General features: G+C 26.6%; 1 protein-coding gene across 1 annotated transcript; it reads right to left on the minus strand.

The window, feature by feature from the left end:
- Nucleotides 1-6,422: 6,422 nt before the first annotated feature.
- On the minus strand, nucleotides 6,423-9,315 carry LOC107927759 (chalcone synthase 1). Its single transcript, NM_001327277.1, is given in 2 exon segments — nucleotides 6,423-7,630; nucleotides 9,138-9,315. Coding segments are annotated over 2 exon segments (1,170 nt in total). The 3' UTR covers nucleotides 6,423-6,638.
- Between the last annotated feature and the right edge of the window lie 11,730 nt (nucleotides 9,316-21,045).

Below are 21,045 nucleotides of genomic sequence, written 5' to 3' on the forward strand. Positions count from 1 at the left end.
TCATTTGGGTTTTTTCTTCCGTGAAAATAAAGAAAGTATTAAATGAATTTTATGTTGTCGTTGAGCACACAAAGTTTAAATGATTGGTTAGTAATAAAATATTTATTTGGCTTAATATTTTAAGCTTTAGAAAAAGGGTTAATTAATTCAGAAACTGCCAAATTTAATTAATCTTTTCAGTAGCAAATGTAATTAAATTAGTGTACTTTGTAGTACCTCTCTCCTAACGTCATACGGGTTTGGTAGTCGCATCGACTCTCGAGTTTGAGGCCAATCCTTTGAAAATTTTTGCAACTTTTCATTTTTTTTTCTTGAATTTTTTAGAAAATTTTGGTTAAATTTTTTGAAAGTCCTCATTAATCCCACACATAAATTTTATTAGACCCCATGCTTTAAAAAAAACCCTAATTTAACTCCTAAATTTTTTAAAAGTTTTACTAACCCCATCTCCCAAGATTTAATCACCGCTGCTACACTCGAGCTGGTTGTTAGTCGCGGCTTTTTTAATAGTATTTTCTTTAATTTTTAATTTCAATTCACAATATTGTGTTTTTAATTTTTAGTCATGTTTCTGGCTTATGGATGAGACTTACCATGGTAACAGTGTCGCTAGAGAGGAGGGGGCTTATTATGATAGAATATAGTGATGGTGTTTGTAAAAATAGAATCCGAAATGATGATAAAGAGGATATGTCATTTTAGATTTGATATTTTGAACATCACTGATGCAGTGAATCTTTTAGAGCTCTTAGTACTGGTTTTTTTGTTGACCAACGCTCATCTTTTAGGGGGCCGAAATTGAATAATAAATTTTTGAGAGATCAAAATATAATTTTATATTGTATTAATTTATTATTTCATCATTTTTAAGGGATTGAATATAATTTTTTTTATTTTTAGGGGTCAAAGTGTAATTTTATTATGTACTAATTTTTAACTTAATCATCTTATAGGATATTTAAATAGTATTTTTCCACTTGAGGGTGGGGGAGGGGACAAGGCCCCTGCTTCCCCCTCAAATTTAGGGGTAAGCGTTCAGTCGAATCAAGTGGAAAAAATTCAAGCTAATTGAATTGACAAGCCATATTTTATTCAAATTGAGTCCAGTGAAATAAATCAAAGTAGAGTTGAATCGAGTGAAATTGTTCAAGTTAAATTAAAAAAATTAAACATGTAAAATTAAAATATTATTACAATATAATTAATTTCATATTAGAGCACGTAAATTTGAAACCATACATTTAAGAACTCTTTCAAAGTAAAATAAGAAAACAGATAAGATAATTTATTATGATAAATTTGAATTTATGATTTATTTGGTTAGATACAAAATAATTATTTTTTTAGATTTTTTTAAAAAAATTAAACATTTTTCATATATTCTTTAGAATTTTTTTAATTTTTATAATTATTAAAAAATTACGAAATTTTAGAAGTTTTTTTATAAATATTTTGAATTTTTGAAAATTATTTTGAATTGTTTTATTTTTTTTGTTGAAATGGATCAATTTGCTCATTTTTTAAAATTATTAGGGATCAAAGGGGTATTTATACGAATTTGTCATTTGAGTTATTTGAATTATTCGAATTATTCAAATTGTAAAATTCAACTCGACTCGAACTTGAAAAATTAAATTACTTATTCGAGTTGACTCAAAAAACTGAATAACTCGAATAATTCAATTTGATTAACTCGAAATTCAAATTTTTTTCGATTTTTCACGTCGAATCGAGTTTTGCTCACCCTACTCAAATTTGACCTTGGCTAGAATGTAATTTCCAACAATTTAATCAAGGTGATACATCTAGAGATGCCTCATGGACTGGGTCAGGTCGGGTTCGGGCTAAGTCTAAGCATGATATTAACATACTATATGCTTGCCCAAGCCCAATCCGACCCAAAATTTGGGCCTAAAATTTTGCCTAAACCCGTCCATATTTGGAAAAGACTAATCCAAGCCCATTTTAAACTCGCTCATATTATTTTTTATTTAAAAAAATATTTATTTTGTTTTATTTTAATATTTAATAATTTTATACATTTTTTATTGAATTCTTTTATATAGTCATCTTAATATTATTTTAATGTTTACATTAGAATAGTATTATAGATTTAGTATAGGTTTTTTTTAATGTGTTATGGATTATATAATATATAAAAAAATAACATAATATAAAGTATTATAAACTTAAAACCGGTCGGGCTCAGGGCTTGAATATTCAAGCCTGAGCCTAGCCCATATTTTAAGCGGGACTAATTTTTGTATTCAAGCGCATTTTCAGGCCTAATATATTGCTAAAACCCTTCTAAATTTCAAGCGGGCTTTCGGGCCTGGGCAGGAAGCCTGGACTATGAACAAGCCTAGGTAGCTTTTGAATTCTTCTAATGTTGCTGTTATTGAAAGTTTGTATCTCTTATTTTGGGATTATTCATGGTTTCTATTAATGATAGTATTTTCTTAAAAGAAAAAAAGAAGACAAATTTTCTATTGATGAGGCTTAACGAGGAGTGAAGGACTTGTTACTCTAACCCTTTGGTTGGATTGGTGTAGGCAAGGGAAATAAAAGGAAAGTAAGGAAAAAGATTATTCTTTCCTTTGTTTAGAATAAATTTTTAATTTAACTTATCCCAATTTGAGTGGGAAGCTAGAGAAAGGAAAACCAAAAAAATAGGGTAACTTATGAAAATAGTCATTTTTATTTACTTCAGATTACATTTTAGTTATTTATATTTGAAATGTTATGTTTTAGTCACTTACATTATCGTTTTGTTACGAAGTGGTCACTTTACTGTTAAGCTCCGTTACCTCCCTAACAGCGGTCCTGTGTGACAGTCCAAATGGATTTTAAATGCCAACTTGAATGTCTTACGTGGCAATCTAAATTAAATTTATTTAATTAAAAACTTATTTTCATCTCAACAACTGAACATCCAGGTTGGCATTTAAAACCCATTTAGACTGCCACGTAGGACTGCCGTTAGGGAGGTAACAGTAGAGTGACCACTTCATAACAAAACGATAACGTAAGTGACTAAAATGTAATATTTCAAATATAAGTGACTAAAATATAATATGATGTAGAAAAAATTGACTATTTTTATAATTTACCAAAAAAATATTAAGTCATAAAATATATTTTTTACCTCCCTTTCTTTTTAAAATAATTTTATAAACTGGTCATAATTATAAATTTTCATTTCCTTTACTAATTTTCACTATTAAAACAAGATGATATATAATCATTTACTTTCCTTAGCTTTCCTCTCTTCTTTTTTTTTTTTATTTTTTTTCTTTCCTCTTTTTTCCTTTAATAATTTTAATCCAAACATAATGTTGGGATATTATATTTTATAATTTTTAAAACTTTTATTCTATTTTTTTTATTCAACATAACTTTTAGTAATTTGTAAAATATTATAACACGTGGTAAAAATCACCAACAAAAGTTGGATGCAATATAAAAATCAAGCCATACAAAAAAAATATATTTAAGTAATTTTGATTAAATGAGAAGGGGAAGAAAAGTTCCAATTAGTGTATGCAGTGCGAATAAAGAAGGTCATACAATAATAATTTTAACAGTTCAGTGACTTCAATAAAAAAATTTGAATAGTTCAGTGATCATTTTGTAACTTTTTAAAGTTGAGTAACCAAAACGTAAATAATATATATATAGATAATATGCTAATTAATCTTATATAAAAACATATGGTTACATTTCTTGGGTTTTTTTATTTTAATAATATGAAAATAAATGTTTACAAAATTGAGATGGAAAAATATTATTTATAAGAATGAATTAAAATGATTAATAAAAGATGATGTGGCCAACATGTATAAAAAAATATTTTAATAAAAATAAAACAAATCAATATACATTTTTAGTTTTATATTTATATTTTATAGTTTTTATAATTTTATTTTATTTAATAAAAATCTTCTATTGTTTTATTTTCATAATTTTATAACTTTTCAATATTTTATAATTATAAAATTTAGATGAAGTTGATAAATTTTGGTAAAATCGACATAAAAATATTCGGGTAAACTACCTAAATAGTCACTCAATTTTTTTAGCGAGTTTTTATTTTGATCACCGAATTTTTTTATTAATTTCGTCACTATCGTTAAGTGAATTTTCAATTCTAGTCACTTAACTATTAAAATAAAGTTGTCACCAAACAGAATGCCGATGTGGTCTTCTTTTAATTGATATAATAATAAATTTAACCCCTAATATTTTACACATTTTATCAAGTTAATTCTATTTCTAAAAAAATCAATATGTTTCGCCTGCAATGTTTAACTCAGTCATTATAATTATTTTAAATATTAAAAAATTATAATTATGAAACATAAAAAATAAAATTATAAAACCAAAACAACTCGACTATTCTTTATGAAATAAAATTAATTTATAAACATATAAAATATAAAATAAAATAAAATAATAGCGAGTGAAAAAGGGTATCCCCTAACATGTTGGCGACACTCATTTTAAATAAAATATTATTTTTATAGATAGTGTGGCTTGAAATGTTGGCAACCCCACATTTTACTGTTCACTTCAATGATAAATAACTTTCGTAATTTTTTAACCAACATTTCTTTATCCAAACCTTGCTACCATTGATGAAGAAGGTTTTTTTCCAACTTCAGCTACAAAAGTTATTAAAGAAGCAAATCCAGCAGCCAGCTTTTCAATCTTTTCAAATCTATTATAGAATCTAGTAGTCTGATCTGAAAAAATTTATTAAAGTTTTTTGAAAAATTCAAAAAAATTGTTGTACGGTTGAAATTAAATTTTAATTTTTAATAATTTATATTTTTTTATAATTTTTAAAAGATTAATTTTTTTTAGGGATTAAAATATAACTTTATTTTTATTAATTTAAAATTTTAAAATTTTTAAAAAACTTAAAAGGGACAATTTTCTAGTTTTGAAGTGTTTCTCCTAACTTTCAATTTTTGTTAGTACAAGAGAAAAATTATCCGAGATTTTGACAAAATAAAAATGTTTTTTTTTTGGAATTTTTTATAATTTTAAATACTTTCCCATAAATTTAGAAATTTTATTCAGTTTTTAATTTTAAATAATTTTTAAGTTTTTCAATTTTAATTTTTTCAATTGTAAATTTAGATTTTTTTGTTTTTTTAATTGAAATATTAAATTTAAAAGTTATGTGATACCATTTATGAAAAAATTTGTCAATAATAAAATCTTTTTTAGAAAAGAATAAAATATTTTCTTCTATAGAATTTTTCATGCTTTTTTAAAAAAATTGTAATTTTTATATTTACTGTTTTAAATAAATTTTTAATAATATTTTTCTTTTTATAATTTATATACTTTTAATATTTTTTGAATTGTTTATAGAATTTGGAAATTTTTGTTACTTTTTGAAACTTTGGAAAATTTTAATAATTCTTTAATTTTTAAATAATATTTAAAACATTTTAAATATATATTTTTAATTTTTATGATCTTTCTTATTTTTAAATTTTTTTCTCTTTTAAGCACAATAATTAAATATTTACTCAATTTCAAGTCACTTTAAAACACTACAAATTAACATTTTTTGACATTCTACCTTACTGCCGTTTCTATTGGCTTCAATATTAAATGAAGAGCAAATTATTCACTAATTTGCTCTTAAGCCAATAATACAGAGACTTGTCAAGCAATATTACCACATATATTTCATGGTAATATATACAGGTTCCTATATTATAGGAATATGATTAAATTTCTTCTTCATTATTAAATGGACCAATTTAGTCCCTATATTATTAAAAAGTTAATTAATTTCAAACTATACTAGAGTTAACATTATAATCGGAGGCCCACTCATGATGACTTAATTGAGTTGGGAGAATCTGTAGATATTTTTAGCGGCAATCCATTTGAAAATCGAGAGCACAACTAACATTATGAGTTTTTTATACCGACGGAGTATTTATAAAGACATCACAAACTCTTTTTAATGGAAACATCAAAGTCAATAAGGATTTGGTTCATCCTACAAGTACATGTCATGGGCATCTACTTTTTAATGTTATATGGGCTTGTACATAATTAACGAGAGCAAAGATATTATACATAAGGCAACTATTCCACCAAAAAAAGTTTTTTTAGTTCAAAACAATTAATATGCAAGACTAGAACAAGTTATTGCTGAGATTCACGTGGGAACATATACTTTAAATTTGAAAAGGAGGGTTCGACAAACATATTTATTCCTGTGTAAAAAATATCTTGAAAATATAAAATCATAAAAACTTTAAAATATTAACTTTGATAAACAATAAATGATATTTTTTTAAAAATAGTAAAATGTTAAATCAATTCTGATTTGATCTTATTTGATTTTTTTAATAATAGAAAAATTAAATTAATTTTAATGAACACCTCTCAAATACTTTCACCTAAAAAAAAGGCAATTTATTATTACCATAAAATATAAGGTGGTACATAAATTCTACAGGCGTTAAACACCATATGTGAGAGCTTTACTCTCTTTCAAATAACCATACAAATCACAAATTTCAGTAATAAAAAGGAAAATAAAATAAATAAAAATGCAAAGCAAATGGTAGTGCAGCCTGGGCTAGCCAACATGAACATTAGAACCTTGTTTAAGCAGAGATACTATGAAGCACCACGGTCTCAACAGTGAGCCCTGGTCCGAAACCAAACAGGACACCCCACTCGAGCCCTTCACCCGTGGTTCCAAGTCCATCTTCCTTTGATTTCTTCCTCATCTCATCCAATATGAACAGCACACAAGCACTTGACATGTTCCCATATTCTGAAAGCACGTGCCTCGTGGCTCGGAGTTTTTCGGGTTTAAGGGCTAGCTTCGCCTCAACCTGATCCAATATGGCTGGACCACCGGGGTGAGCGATCCAAAAGAGCGAGTTCCAATCCGAAATGCCCAAAGGTTGAAATGCCTCAGCTAGGCTCTTTTCAATGTTCTTTGAAATTAGGCCGGGAACATCCTTGAGAAGGTGAAATGTAAGTCCAACTTCACGAAGGTGACCGTCAATGGCACCATCGCTGTCTGGCAAGATCGTTTGGGCCGCCGAGACGAGTTCAAACATAGGCTTCTCGATTTCAGACAATGGATCCGCACCTACTATAACAGCAGCAGCACCATCACCGAACAACGCTTGGCCAACTAAACTATCCAAGTGAGTATCACTCGGCCCACGGAAAGTAACCGCGGTGATTTCCGAGCAAACAACAAGCACGCGAGCGCCCTTGTTGTTCTCGGCCAAGTCCTTGGCCACACGGAGCACAGTACCACCAGCGAAACAACCTTGTTGATACATCATGAGGCGCTTAACCGACGGGCGAAGGCCCAAAAGCTTAGTGAGCTGGTAATCGGCACCGGGCATGTCGACACCACTGGTGGTGCAAAACACGAGGTGGGTGATCTTGGATTTGGGCTGACCCCATTCCTTAATAGCCTTGGTGGCGGCTTCTTTGCCTAGCCTTGGTACCTCAACTACCACCATATCTTGTCTTGCATCTAGTGATGGTGCCATGTATTCACATACATTGGGGTTCTCTTTCAAAATCTCTTCTGTTAGATACATGTAACGCTTTTTGATCATTGATTTTTCGCCTACAAAATTTAAATACCAACCCAATATAAATATACGTATAAATACATCGAAATTATTAAAAATTAACCCAACAATTTATTTATTTATTTTTACTTTTTACTCTTTGTGGTTGGTTGCCGGCTGACCTGCCGGTTCAGTTCACATGCAAGCATGATTTTTATTCTTAGTGGACTAAACTCTAAAGCAATAAATATTTCTTGTCCTTTTTTATAATAATAAGTTTTTTTATGTCCATCTTTTTCATAACCGACTGAAAATGACAAAAGGCACAAAGGAAAAAGACTTTTTAAGGTTTTGCATAAAAAAAATTCCTAATAATTTTGTAATTTAATATTATAAAAATATACCCAGAATAAAGCTAAAAATTTAGCACCGATAAATAAAATTTTAAGAAAAAAATTAATCTATTATAATATATGATATAGCATATATATCATATTTACATATATATAATATTAATATATTTTAATATATATACTAAAAATATTACATAAAATTTTATATTTCTAAAATAAATAAATAAAAAGGTCGAAGAGAACCAAGCAGTATATTTTATGAAACATAATTTTAAAGTCTTATTAAACTATTATTATGAAGCATCTTACAGTTTTCATTATGAAGTATCTTAAAGTTTTTTCTAAAAATAATTAATGTATTATTTTATTATAATATTATTATACAAACACAACAATTAATTCTATTTAAAAAAATGGGTAAATTAATCTATGGAAGTTAGAATGAGCTGCACCTGGCATGTCACGTGTTACCATTTGACTATTCTATTAGTCACACTAATTTTTAATTGCACAAATGAATGAAATTTTTCACAGAAAAAACTAATTTGTTATTTGATCTAACATATAATGACTAATTTGTCTATTTTAGTAGAGGGAGCAAAAATGTAATCTGACTCTTAGTACACATGAATTTTCATAATACTTTTACCTAATTATGTAAAGTTTTTATTTTAAATCTTGAATTGTAATGTTCTAGAAAAACAAAATGAAGCCGATCAAGTCTTAGCTCGGTTGACATCACATTGTTGCCAGTGTAGGAGGACGCATTGTATCAAAAAACAAATATTAGAATCGTGATGCTACACACAATATTTTATTTTTTCCTGACTTTCACATAAATTTAAATTGATGATATGAGTAAATATTTTATTTTTTAAAAATCACAAAATTCAATTTAACGAACAAGCTTATGTAAAAAAACTAAAGTTCTTTAAAAAAAAGTAAAGAAATTAAATTTTAAATCCACAAAGATCACGGGGACTGACAGCAAAATTTAACCCTAAGAAATTCGTCCCAAATAAGAAATGAACAAAATTTTACCTTTTTATTTCTAAAGATTTTTGCATGAAAATGATTTAAAGCCATGCGCATTTCATTCAAAAATGACATACGAAACACCAATAACTACCTTAAAATCTCATAAAATAAGCTAAATTTCTTCAACAAATATATATATTCTAGGAAAAAAGATAATAAAAGGAAAACTTACACATGCGCTTGAATTTCTCTTTCAGCTCAGTCTTGTGCTCACTATTTGTGATACGGAAATAGTAATCAGGGTACGTGCTCTGATCCACACAATTCGGTGGAGTCGACGTACCGATCGCCAACACGGTGGCCGGCCCTTCGGCGCGTTGTGCCTTACGAACTTCCTCCACTGTCACCATTTTTTTTAAAGCTTCAACAAAAGGAAAAAGAAAAAACAACCCAAGAGTTAGCACACAGCAACAGAGGAACTGACAGCAGTTGTGGTGGTGGCTAAGGGTGATAAGAAGAAGTGTTTTGATTGAAGTTCAATAAAGAGTTTGGTTCCTATAAATAAGATGAAGAAGAGAGGTAGCTGAGACTCACGTGGGTAAACGATGCTACGACTCTCTTTGTTGAGACTAGCAGGCACGTGACATTGGAGTTTGGTGCAGCTATCGATCCCTCTCCGCTTAACATTTATGCCAAACAATCATTTTATTTTTTAATTTATTAATTTTTAAAGGTGGAAATTTTCATACAATGTTAATGATATCATTTCTTAAAATCAAATAATTCTTTTCTAAATACCAATAAAAATTAAATAATCAAAATATTTTTATGTTTGATTCGAAATCAATCGAGAAATTAAGTGTATCTATTCTTTTTAGTACAATACTTAAAACTAACCATAATCCTTTCTCAACACATAAATAAGAGGATAATGTACTTCAGTATACTCAAACACACGTTTTCTTATATTAACAATAATATCTATATTAATCGAATTAAGACTCAATCGTTAAATCGGGACGTAATTAAAATCCTTTAATATAAATATTATCTTTTTGGGAAGTGATGACTACATTGGACCAACTTGTAATGAATTTCTATTTAAAATTGATTTGTTGAATCAGAAGGCACGGACGTCGATGCATTAAAAAATTATTTCTTAAAAAAAAAGAAAACAGAAAAATAACTAAAATGATCAGCACCATACAACCTACCAACCACTCCACACCAATTAGATGAATCTCAAAACAAACCCCCCCTAACACCTAAGTCCAGAAACTCATCAATAAAAAGTAGGAACAGCATTACAACAGAATTAAAAATGGGTAAATTGTATAAATAGTTATTTAATTATGTTTTTTAATATTTTAATTATGGAAAATTATAAAATTGTCATTTAAGTATTTAATTGTCTTTTTTATCACCCAATTATATTAAATTTTTTAGTGTTTTTATTTTCTTGTTAGTTAGTTAGTGATAAAAATAAATAAATTTAAATAACTAAATGACTATTTTATAACTTTTCATAATTGATTGACCTCTAACGTAATTTACCCAAGTAAAACAGCAGACTAATAAGACAATAATAACCCAACATTCAAATAAAGCCCAGCGTTACAACGATAAAGAAAAGCAGCAAATTACCATACCACATTTTAGCTATCTGTGGTTATTTGCTTGTCATTAGTGTTGAAAAAAAATGAACCATGAATCGGTTAAATTGAGAATTAATGTTTTAAATACAAAATGGAATTTTTATATATTGACAAGTGTACTTTATAAAGCGATTAACGTTCATATTAGTCTTATAGAATGCATTCATGCAATTCTAAATTCGAATTTATTGAGATACAAATGCAGGTAACAAAAATTTAACCGATCAATTTTTTTTGTTGAAATAACAAAATTAGAGTTTTTAAAATTTTAATATGTTAGGTTTAAGTAAGACCGTATATAAATTTTTTTAAAAAATTATTAAGGTTTAAATTAATTTTTATTTAATTTATGATACTAATTCAATCATATAAATTTGAAAAAATTCAAATCATATCTAACTATGCAACCGAGTTAATTAATATGGCAACAAGATATTATTTTGGGGACTCTTAGTTTTTATACTATTTTTAGGAAATTGTGCATTTAAATTATTGGGACTTTTAGGTAAAAAGTAGACTAGTTTTCTTTATCTAAAAAAAAAAGAAAATATCATTCAAGAAGGTTAGACATTGTTTTTAAAAACAAATGATTAATTTAATGGTTTTTTTTAAATTTTAATTGAGTTGGTGTAATTAAATACATATATTTATTAACTAATTATGGTAGATTTTATTTTTCTTTTACACATAATTTCTGCCCAGCCCTTAAATAGGAGGACAATATGCTTTAGTGTCCTCAGACCCACGACCTCCTGCACTGGCAACAATGCCAACGACAATCGAACTAAGACTCAATCAGCAATTATGGTATATTTTATACATTTGAAGAATTTTTATTTTCATTTATACTTTTAATATTACCGTGTTCTAATTTTTCTTTTTTCTTTCTTTCATTATGAGCATAAAATGAAAAATATTAGTAAAATAATTAAAATAAATGTATTAATTAAAACGGTAGAGAAAAATAAACTATTAGTAGTGAATGATATATAATTTCTGAGTAAATTAAAATTACTTAATTATTTATGTAAACAGAATTTAACTATTAACTATATAGTAAAATATATAATATTCTAGATCGATACGAGATTCAAAATTTATTGTAAATAAAAAATAAAATTATGTTAATAAATTTAAAGGTTACGTTATTAAAATATTGTCCGCCATGACACATTTATGAATAATTTCTCTTCTATCTCTCATATATTTATCTATTTTTTTTAGTTATAATTATATGAAAAGTTATTTAAAAAATATAAAATTATTAAGTTTTTTTTACAAGAAATATAATTATTAATGTAAGTGGATTTATTCCGGTATATAACATATTGGTTAAAATGTGCTTATAGTCTCTGTACTTTATAAAAATTAGGAATTAGCCTCTCTACTTTTTAAATTTTAAAATTCAGGTCTAATTGTTAATAATGTTATTTTTTGTTAAATTTATTGTTGTGATATTTTGAAATAAAAAGCTACTTATTCGTAACCATGTAATTTTAAAAAACATGTTGCAACTAACCAGAATTTAACAAAAATATTTTAATAATATTAATAATTAGACCTGAAATTTAAAATCTGAAAAATAAAATGACTAAATTTTTAAAAATACAAATACAAGAACTAAATTTCTAACTTTCAAAAATTACAAGTACTATATAGGCATATTTTAACCTAACATATATTAATTGAAGACTTGAAGTAAGTAGCATGTGTGGTCCATGTTTTTCTAATTTTCTTTTTGATGTTTTGTTGAAGAGTAGAGAAAGAGAAAAAGAAAAAGAAAATTTAAAATTTAAAAATATTATTTAAAAATTTATAAATATCTATCTATATTCTTTTTGGACTAAAATATCTATCTAGATATTATTAGGATTATTATTGTTATCTATACTATTTATTAAGTGATTTACTGAGTGAGTTAGTGTTATTTTCAATCAGGTTACCAACTCAACTAAGAAAATTACAGAAATGTCATTTCGTAATTAAAATAAATCATACTATTTAGAGGTAATTTAGTCTTTTTATTTAAAAATAATAATAAAGTTATGTATAGAGTAGGATCTTGCGCCAATTGAATTAGTAAAACCTTAAATATATCACTCAATTAAAACTTCATTTTAATGCGTTTTTATACATTTTTATATCAATATATAATTGATGACAACATCATGATAAACAATTGTAATACATTTAGTATTGTTAATTTGATGTATTTATATGTTTCAAATTTCGTTTTACTCACAATTTAATCTAACTTTTCATTTAATATTGTACATATTTCACGTGTTATTATAATTAATTAGTTTTAAACTATATGTTTTATTATAGATAAATATTTTTTATTTTTTTAATATTATTTGTAAATTTAAACTCAAACAATTTGTAATAACATAAATACATAGAAATGAATATTTATAATGGAATCTTACAAAATTAATAAATTAGTCCCAAAAAATGTCAAGTAGCACATCAAGGAGTAGGTATATTGATTTCCCAGACAAGATCAAGGGCTAGAATTCATTGGGCACCAGGCAATGAAGGTTAGCCATTGGATCACATTGATACCACATTTTTTGTATTTAGGTGGCCAATGCATGAAAATGATACTAATTTATTTGAGTTAACCATCTACCTTTTCCTTCTTTCTTCAACTAAAGCTTTAAATCCTTGAAAGCAAAAGCATTGAAAGCATGTATTTTATTTTCTATATTTTAAGGGTAAATTATAAAAATAGTCACTTTTGTTTACCTCATAATATATTTTAGTTATTTATGTTTGAAATGTTACGTTTTAGTCACTTACATTATCGTTTTGTTACAAAGTGATCACTCTACCGTTAAGTTCTCTTACCTCCCTGAGTAGTCCAAATAGATTTTAAATGTCAACTTGGATGTCCTACGTGACAATCCAAATTAAATTTATTTAATTAAAAACCTGTTTTTATCCCAACAACTGGATATCCAAGTTGACATTTAAAACCCATTTGGACTGCCATGTAGGGCTACCGTTAGGGAGGTAACGGAGTTTAACGGTAGAGAGATCACTTTGTAACAAAAAGATAATGTAAGTGACTAAAATGTAACATTTCAAACATAAGTGACTAAAATGTAAATTGAGGCAAACAAAAAAATGACTATTTTTAGAGTTTACCCAAATTTTAAACATAAAAAAAAATGCATTCCAACCCTTCTAGTTAACCCATAATTTCATTTACTTTTTTTATTTCATATAAGGTATAATAATTTATTTAACCCTTCAATTTTATAAGAAAGTCAATTTAGCCCTTTATTTATTTATTTTTGTCTCTTTTAATTCTTGAACTTGTATTTTTTATCAAATCACTCCAAAATGAATATAAAAGTTAATGAGCGTTAACTTTGTTGATGTAGACATACACGTGGACTGCCATGTGGATGTTACATCAACAATTAATTAATTTTTAAATTTTTTTTATTTTTGCAAGTTTTTAAAATAATTTTATTATATATATTAAAGTATAGTTGTTATTTCTTAATAAATTATATATTATATATGTGCAAATATATTTCAAATATATCTATATCTATATAAATATATTTATATGTAAATATAAACTATAAAATTATTAATTAAGTTCAATAATTTAATTTAATAATTACTAATTTTAAATGGAATTATAAAAATTGAAATAATTAAGGTAAAAATTTTAAAAATTCGGTTTAAAATATAAAAAAATTGTCCGAACCGGTACGAGTTAGTACGTACCAGTATAAATTGATATTGACCGAAATGAACCGAAACACACCGAAAGTTTAACCAAAACGAAATATAGATTAATTGATACGAATTTAGGACCGATACGATACTAACTACAATGATCCCTTAGCCTCCCTGAACTTAATAAGTCTTTCATGAATTCATTAAGTTTTTTTTCTAAATAATAGGAAAGGAATTCGAAATGCATAAACAAAAAAGAAAAAAAATCTCAAGAAATAATCAAATTCATAAAGAAGAGAACTTACTTTTTTTTTACTGCTGTAAAAGATTCTGATCTTTTGAAATACCACCTAAAAAGCTGATTGATTTCGACACAAAAGCAAAATCCAAACTGTAAAAAAGGGTAAAAAAAGGAAATCTTTACATAATTTTTTTTAATTTTGTATTTTTTTACTATCCATGAACAAGGTTTTGGAAAATAAAATGAAGGGAGCTTTGAAGTTTTCTCACAGTGCAAAGGGTAATATTTTTACAATTTCTTACAACATTAAACTGCTGAAAAATAAGAATTTATTTCTTTATTTATGGAGTGGAATAAACCTTAAACCGACAAAAGGAATGTTCCTTTGCTGCATGTTTTTAATTTTGAAAAACTTACGTAATTTAATTATTTACCGTTTTTTTTTTTACTTTTAGTGAACATTATTTACGTTAAAGAAGATATTTTTGCTTCATGTCTTTTAATTTTGTACGTTCTTTTATTGTGTCGGTTTGAATCCACTTAATGCAATGTTCCTTTGCTCACACTTTTTTTTTATGAAAAATAAATCCTCCTCAAATAATCAACATTAAGATGATGTCATCTGGATGGGACTTTCCATCAACAGTAAATTAGTTCTTATATCTCGTATTGTCTTAATAATTTTGTTTACAAGTTTATTATCTTGAAGAATCCATTGCCTTAAAAGCTTCAATAATATATAAATTTTCCTTAATGATACCAAAGCAGAATTGGAATCTCTACTTATTTCATCCTTAATGATGTTAAATGGTGTGTTGTGTCTATGTTTTAGATTTGGTTTAGAATTTTTTTTAAGTAATAGTGATTTATACGGCCGTTCAACTTTACAAAAACTTATTATTTATTTTTATTTATTTTAGTTTTTGAATTTGGATTATTTGTCAAATTACTCACAAATGGATAGAAAAGTTAACGTTTGTTAACTTTATTAATGTGACATACACGTGGACTACTGTGTGGTCATGTTAGTAATTAATTATTTTTTAAATATTTAAAAATTCTTAAAAAATATTAAGAATATTAAAAAAAGTATAAAATATTATAAAAACATATAAAATATTTTTTAATTTTTAAAAAATTAATTGTTGGCGTGGCATACACATTGATGCCACATCAATAAAGTTAGCATATACAATGATTTAACAAATATAAATGAAGGGCTAAAATATTTTCTTATAAAGTTGAAGGGACAAATAAGTTATTCTACTTTTTTTTTTATAAAAATAATAAATGTAAGAGATATAGTTATATGGTTTGAATACGTGTCAAGATCCGATTTGATTTAGATTCAAACTTAAGATGGTATGTCAATAATGACTTTAAATAAACGTATCATAACATCGTTACCTAATTGATAAATAATGATTGGATTCAAGTATATGATAAGAAAATGTTTATCGGGAGAACTAAAATTGTTATATTAAAGGCAGTATAAAGATATAAACTTTTTTTTTGAATAATCTCATTATAGATTTTGATCATTATTGTTCTTTCTGACACAATATCTAGAATTACCCATAGTCCCTCCCCAACCCATAAATAGGAGGATAATACGCTTCAGCGCACTTGAATCCACGTCCTCTTATATTAACAACAATACTCATATCAGTCGAGTTAAGACTCAATCTATATATATATAAACTTTTTAGAATATAAAAAATATATAAAATTTTAAATCAAAACTACAAATTCATATTAAAATCACTTAAATTAAAGTCATCAATATTTGAAAGAGACCGAAACGTACTTTTTTTTCAATTTTAAGGGGAATCCAAATCCCTACCTACTCCTTTAGAATTCCTCTAGATATTTACAACTCTTTTGCGTGCATATATTACAAATTTGTTTATTAGACCCTGAATTTTTATATTTTAATTTACTCAGTTTTAGTCATTGTATTTTTGTAATTTATCAATTTTAGTCCTAACCAAATGGTAACAATTAAATCTGTTCGGTTAAATTCTGTTATCAGTTATGTGTTATGCATAAAGTTGTAAATTTAGTCTATGTTCTCCAACTAGATCATTCTTAGTCACCCTATTTTTCAAATTTCAAAATTTCAGTATTAATACAAACGACAAACGTTTAATCTATTAACTAATTTTTTTGTGAGTAATATGTGAAAATAACAAACTGGCATGGCAATACATATGTGACAATATATTTGCCGCATCAAAATTTGAAAATAGAATAATGTAACTTAATGAATTTAATAACTACCATTTGTTCACGACTAAAATTTTAAAATCCAAAAAGTATAAGAACTAAAAATTACCAAATTAAAGTAAAAGTACTAAATTCACAACTTATGCATAGTACGAACACTAATAACAGAATTTAACTTGAGATAATAACAATGGGGTTTGAATCTTAATCTTTGGGTACTAACAAAAATCTTTACCTACTGTTCCATTAAATTGTCGGTAATTTATTAAAATAGTCTAAAATATTAAACTCTTTATCATTATGTTGTAAACAAACCCCTATGCTGTCATTATATCCATGTAAACGAGGCCTTAGTTGTGTTGACAAAGATCGAAGCTTTGGAACTTAAAGTACTCCGATTCAAATTCGGTTGTGTTTATGTATGGGTTTTTTTTTAAATTTATTCTGATGAATTAGTTTTAAGTTGAAAAGATTTAGTTATCGAATTAGTTGTTCAGTTCAATTAATACTTGTAAATGATTAATCATGAATATCTAAATATGTATTAATCATGAGTGGGAGAAGTAAATATGTGTTTTAATAACTTTAAATTTTATAAAATTATAAATTAATATAATAATAAAATTACTCTTTTAACTCAAAAAAAAATATAATTCATCTGTGTCCCCATAGAATTTATTATTTTTGGATTCCCCCATTTATGGCAACAAACCAAATGAATCTTCTAGTGTTTCAAGGTGAAAAACATGAACAAGTGTCTCATTGCAGTTTATGATAAGAAGATGAATGCCCATAAGGCATTAGCAGCTGTCAGTCAGCAGAGTAGTTGATACGGTTGAAATAGTTAAAACATTGAACCTTGTCAGTGCCTGATTTTGCCCCCCATCTCTATGCTTTTTTTTTCCTTGTTTTCTATCAATCTCGTTATAGTTTTTTTAATCATATTTATCTTTTTAGATAATATCTAGAACTACTCATAATCACTTCTCAATTCATAAATAAGAGAATAATGCGCTTCAGCGCACTCGAATCTACGTTTTTCTACATTAACAACAATATTCATATCAATCGAACTAAAACTTAACCGATTACTGTTTTAAATGGAAAAACACGTACAACCCCTCTCCAACTTTTTTTTATATCAATAATACAAAAATAAATATTAAATACTAAGAGTTTATAATGATTTTCTTTAAATATTAAATATTTGGGAGTTGTATTAGTTTTATAATTATTTCTGATTTATTGAGAAAAATACTAATTTTGAAAGTATTTGTGAATTCAAAATTATTTTGTAAGTTTTATTTTGAAAACAAGACTAAAATTCTTTTAAAAAGTAAATTTAATATTTTCATATTTAACTAAGAAAATCCAAATTAATAAACTCTCAAACTTAATATTTTAAAAATAATACATTTTTTAAATATATATAAAAATTTATATATTTCTCTTATATTCAGGGGATATTATATTATATATAACATTCCCACATTTATTCACAAAAATTATCTTAAGCCGACAATATTACATTTTTAATAATACCAAAATTTAAAATTATAAAAAGTAACTCAAAACCAAACCTGCTTAACATAACATAAAAATCCGGGGATAATCTTCTTTATATTTTACTATTTTTGACATAAAGCCTAAAACTATCCATAACCCCATCTAACCCATAAATAGGAAGATAATGCGTTTCAGTGCACTCGAACCCATATCCTTCTGCATTGACAACCATACTCATACTAATTAAGTTAAGATTCAATCGGCTAATATATATATTGTTTAAAATATAATTGTTTTAAGATAATAATATTGGTTTTGAAAGAAAACTCGAATCCAGAGACACTAAATTTATTCATACACATTTTGTATACAGTAAATTAAGATATTTGAATCTACATTCACTATCTGAATACATAATATAAATTCAAATAATAGATATTTAAAATATCTATCCACATTGGCTCTTAATTCATCATGGACAAAATATTCAGATCTACCATATTTAAATTAAATATTCGCAAATATTCAAATCAAACCGAATTACCATCCTAACATCTCAACAAATACTCAATTCTAAAACTATGAAAAAGGTGTTAATCTATATCTTTTGGACTAAGTCAAAATGTGAAAGCAATGGGGGTTTGATTGTATCATTTCCAAACTGTTAATCTATACATCTTTGGGAGTAGTCAAAATTGGGAGCATAGGGGCATGATTATTTTAGGGCTCATTGTGTTTTTCCCCCTATTTTAAATGGTCAAATATTGGGTTGATATGGGTGACAGACACAAGTTCTGTCGGATTTTGTAATGTATTTACATGCAGTCCTCCCAATATTAACACATTTTGGGTGATTACTGCATTCTTGTCTTCCAGTCTTAATTTCTACATTTCAATAATGCCATATTTTAATTAGAATAAGAAAACATTGTGGACTCAAAGTCAAATTTGAACCATTCAGAAGTTATTGCATCAGCAAACTAAGTCAATATTATATATATATATATATATGGGTTATATGCATCATCAAACTTAGGTTGTTGGAGACAAAAAGAATGAGTCTTGATTGAGTCAAAACACAGTTTCTAAATATATTTTAATTTAAGGATTAAGGAGGATTATAAGGATTAAGGAGGGATTATAAGTAGTTTTAAATTTTGTATAAAAAATTAAATTATTAATATTAATTATTTCAACATTATTACTAAAATAACAATGATTTATTTGAAATTTACTTGCGATAATCATATATAAATATATTATAAGGTTTAATAGAAAAAGTTGATATGGATAGTTTGTTATGGTGACACGTGGATTTTTTTACTGCTTTACAATATATGTTATTTCATGAGCAGTCTCCAAGACAGTTTAGTTACATTGCATTTGGTGATCCTCTTAAATTTACGGTCTACTGAACTTCTAGCTACTAACACTTCCATTTTCAGTATCCATTTTGGGTAGCTCTCATATCCAGTTAGTACAGCCCGTTAAGCCTTTTTATCAATGGACTTCATGTACGGCTTCATGCGTGCTTTTCAATATGCAAAATTACTAACCTTTAGGATAGGAGGACGAGAAGTAGATGAACCTTCTATAGCTTGAATCTAAAAACACTAAGAATATCCACTAGCTACGTTAAGTGACATACTCTAATATTAAATGTTAGATCGAAACACTTGTTGAGAAACAAGCTAGATGTTTGAAAGGGGTGGTTAAGGAAGTGGGCACCCCTTCATACACTGCAATAACATGAAAAAAAAATAGGGGACAAAAAGATTGTTTACACAATTTGGTTTTTCTACATCTGTAGAGCTTAGTTTAATGAGAAATATCCATTATCTTCAAACACTTACAACAAGTGACCCTAAATTAATTTATCACACCCTGGTGACAATTTCCTCACTCTTGTACTTTTGAAGACTAGAGCTCTCACCACTAAAATTACCCATGTTAACTTAGCATGTAAAACCACAACATGAAGGTTTTACAATCAAATACACTCACAAATAATGTTTATCACTCCCTCAAGCAGTTCTTTGGTCTTTTCATATTTTTCAACAATCTCCTCCATTAATAATTTGTTAAACAAAACCAATACAACACAAGAAGCTTGATAATTATTAACCTACATTATATGGAGCAAAAACCAACCATTGGAAGTAGAAAACCTAAGTTCCAAAAATCAACAACAATCAATTGTAATATCAACAAATTTAAGGGTGAGTTTGGATGGGCGGTGTTTAGTGTAAAAATAGTGGTGGCGGTGAGATTAGATACTGTAGTGATATTGCAGCGTAAGACAAAAAGTAAGTTAAACGTACCGTACCCCACCGCCCATTCAAACCCACCCTAAAGCGAGAATTTGAATCCCCTACAAAATAATGTGCTAAATGTTAAAAAATTACCATTATAAAATTTTTTATCCTAGATACCTTAATACCGTGTTAACTTCATTTCAAGTGAAAATTCATAATAATACATAAATTAATAAGAAATTAAATGTGTTTTTAAACAAAATTTTAAATAAACCACATTCAATAAAAACTCTAAAACCGTTTTTATATTTCGAAATTTATATTTTTTTAATGAATTAGTGATTTATAATAATAGGGTAAAGCCTGAACAACAAATGTGACTAGCATGATTTGAGCCCAAACTTCATCTAAGGCGATGAACACCCTTAACTATCATACCATCATATAGAGTTCAAATTTTTATTGTTTTAATTATGGACACGAGTATAAAACAATTATTCCTTTTTAAATAACATAATTTATGCTGCACATTAACATATTTATAAAACAATCCCTCATATT

Source organism: Gossypium hirsutum, chromosome D02, assembly GCF_007990345.1.
Source record: "Gossypium hirsutum isolate 1008001.06 chromosome D02, Gossypium_hirsutum_v2.1, whole genome shotgun sequence".
NCBI classification, from domain to species: Eukaryota; Viridiplantae; Streptophyta; class Magnoliopsida; order Malvales; family Malvaceae; genus Gossypium; species Gossypium hirsutum.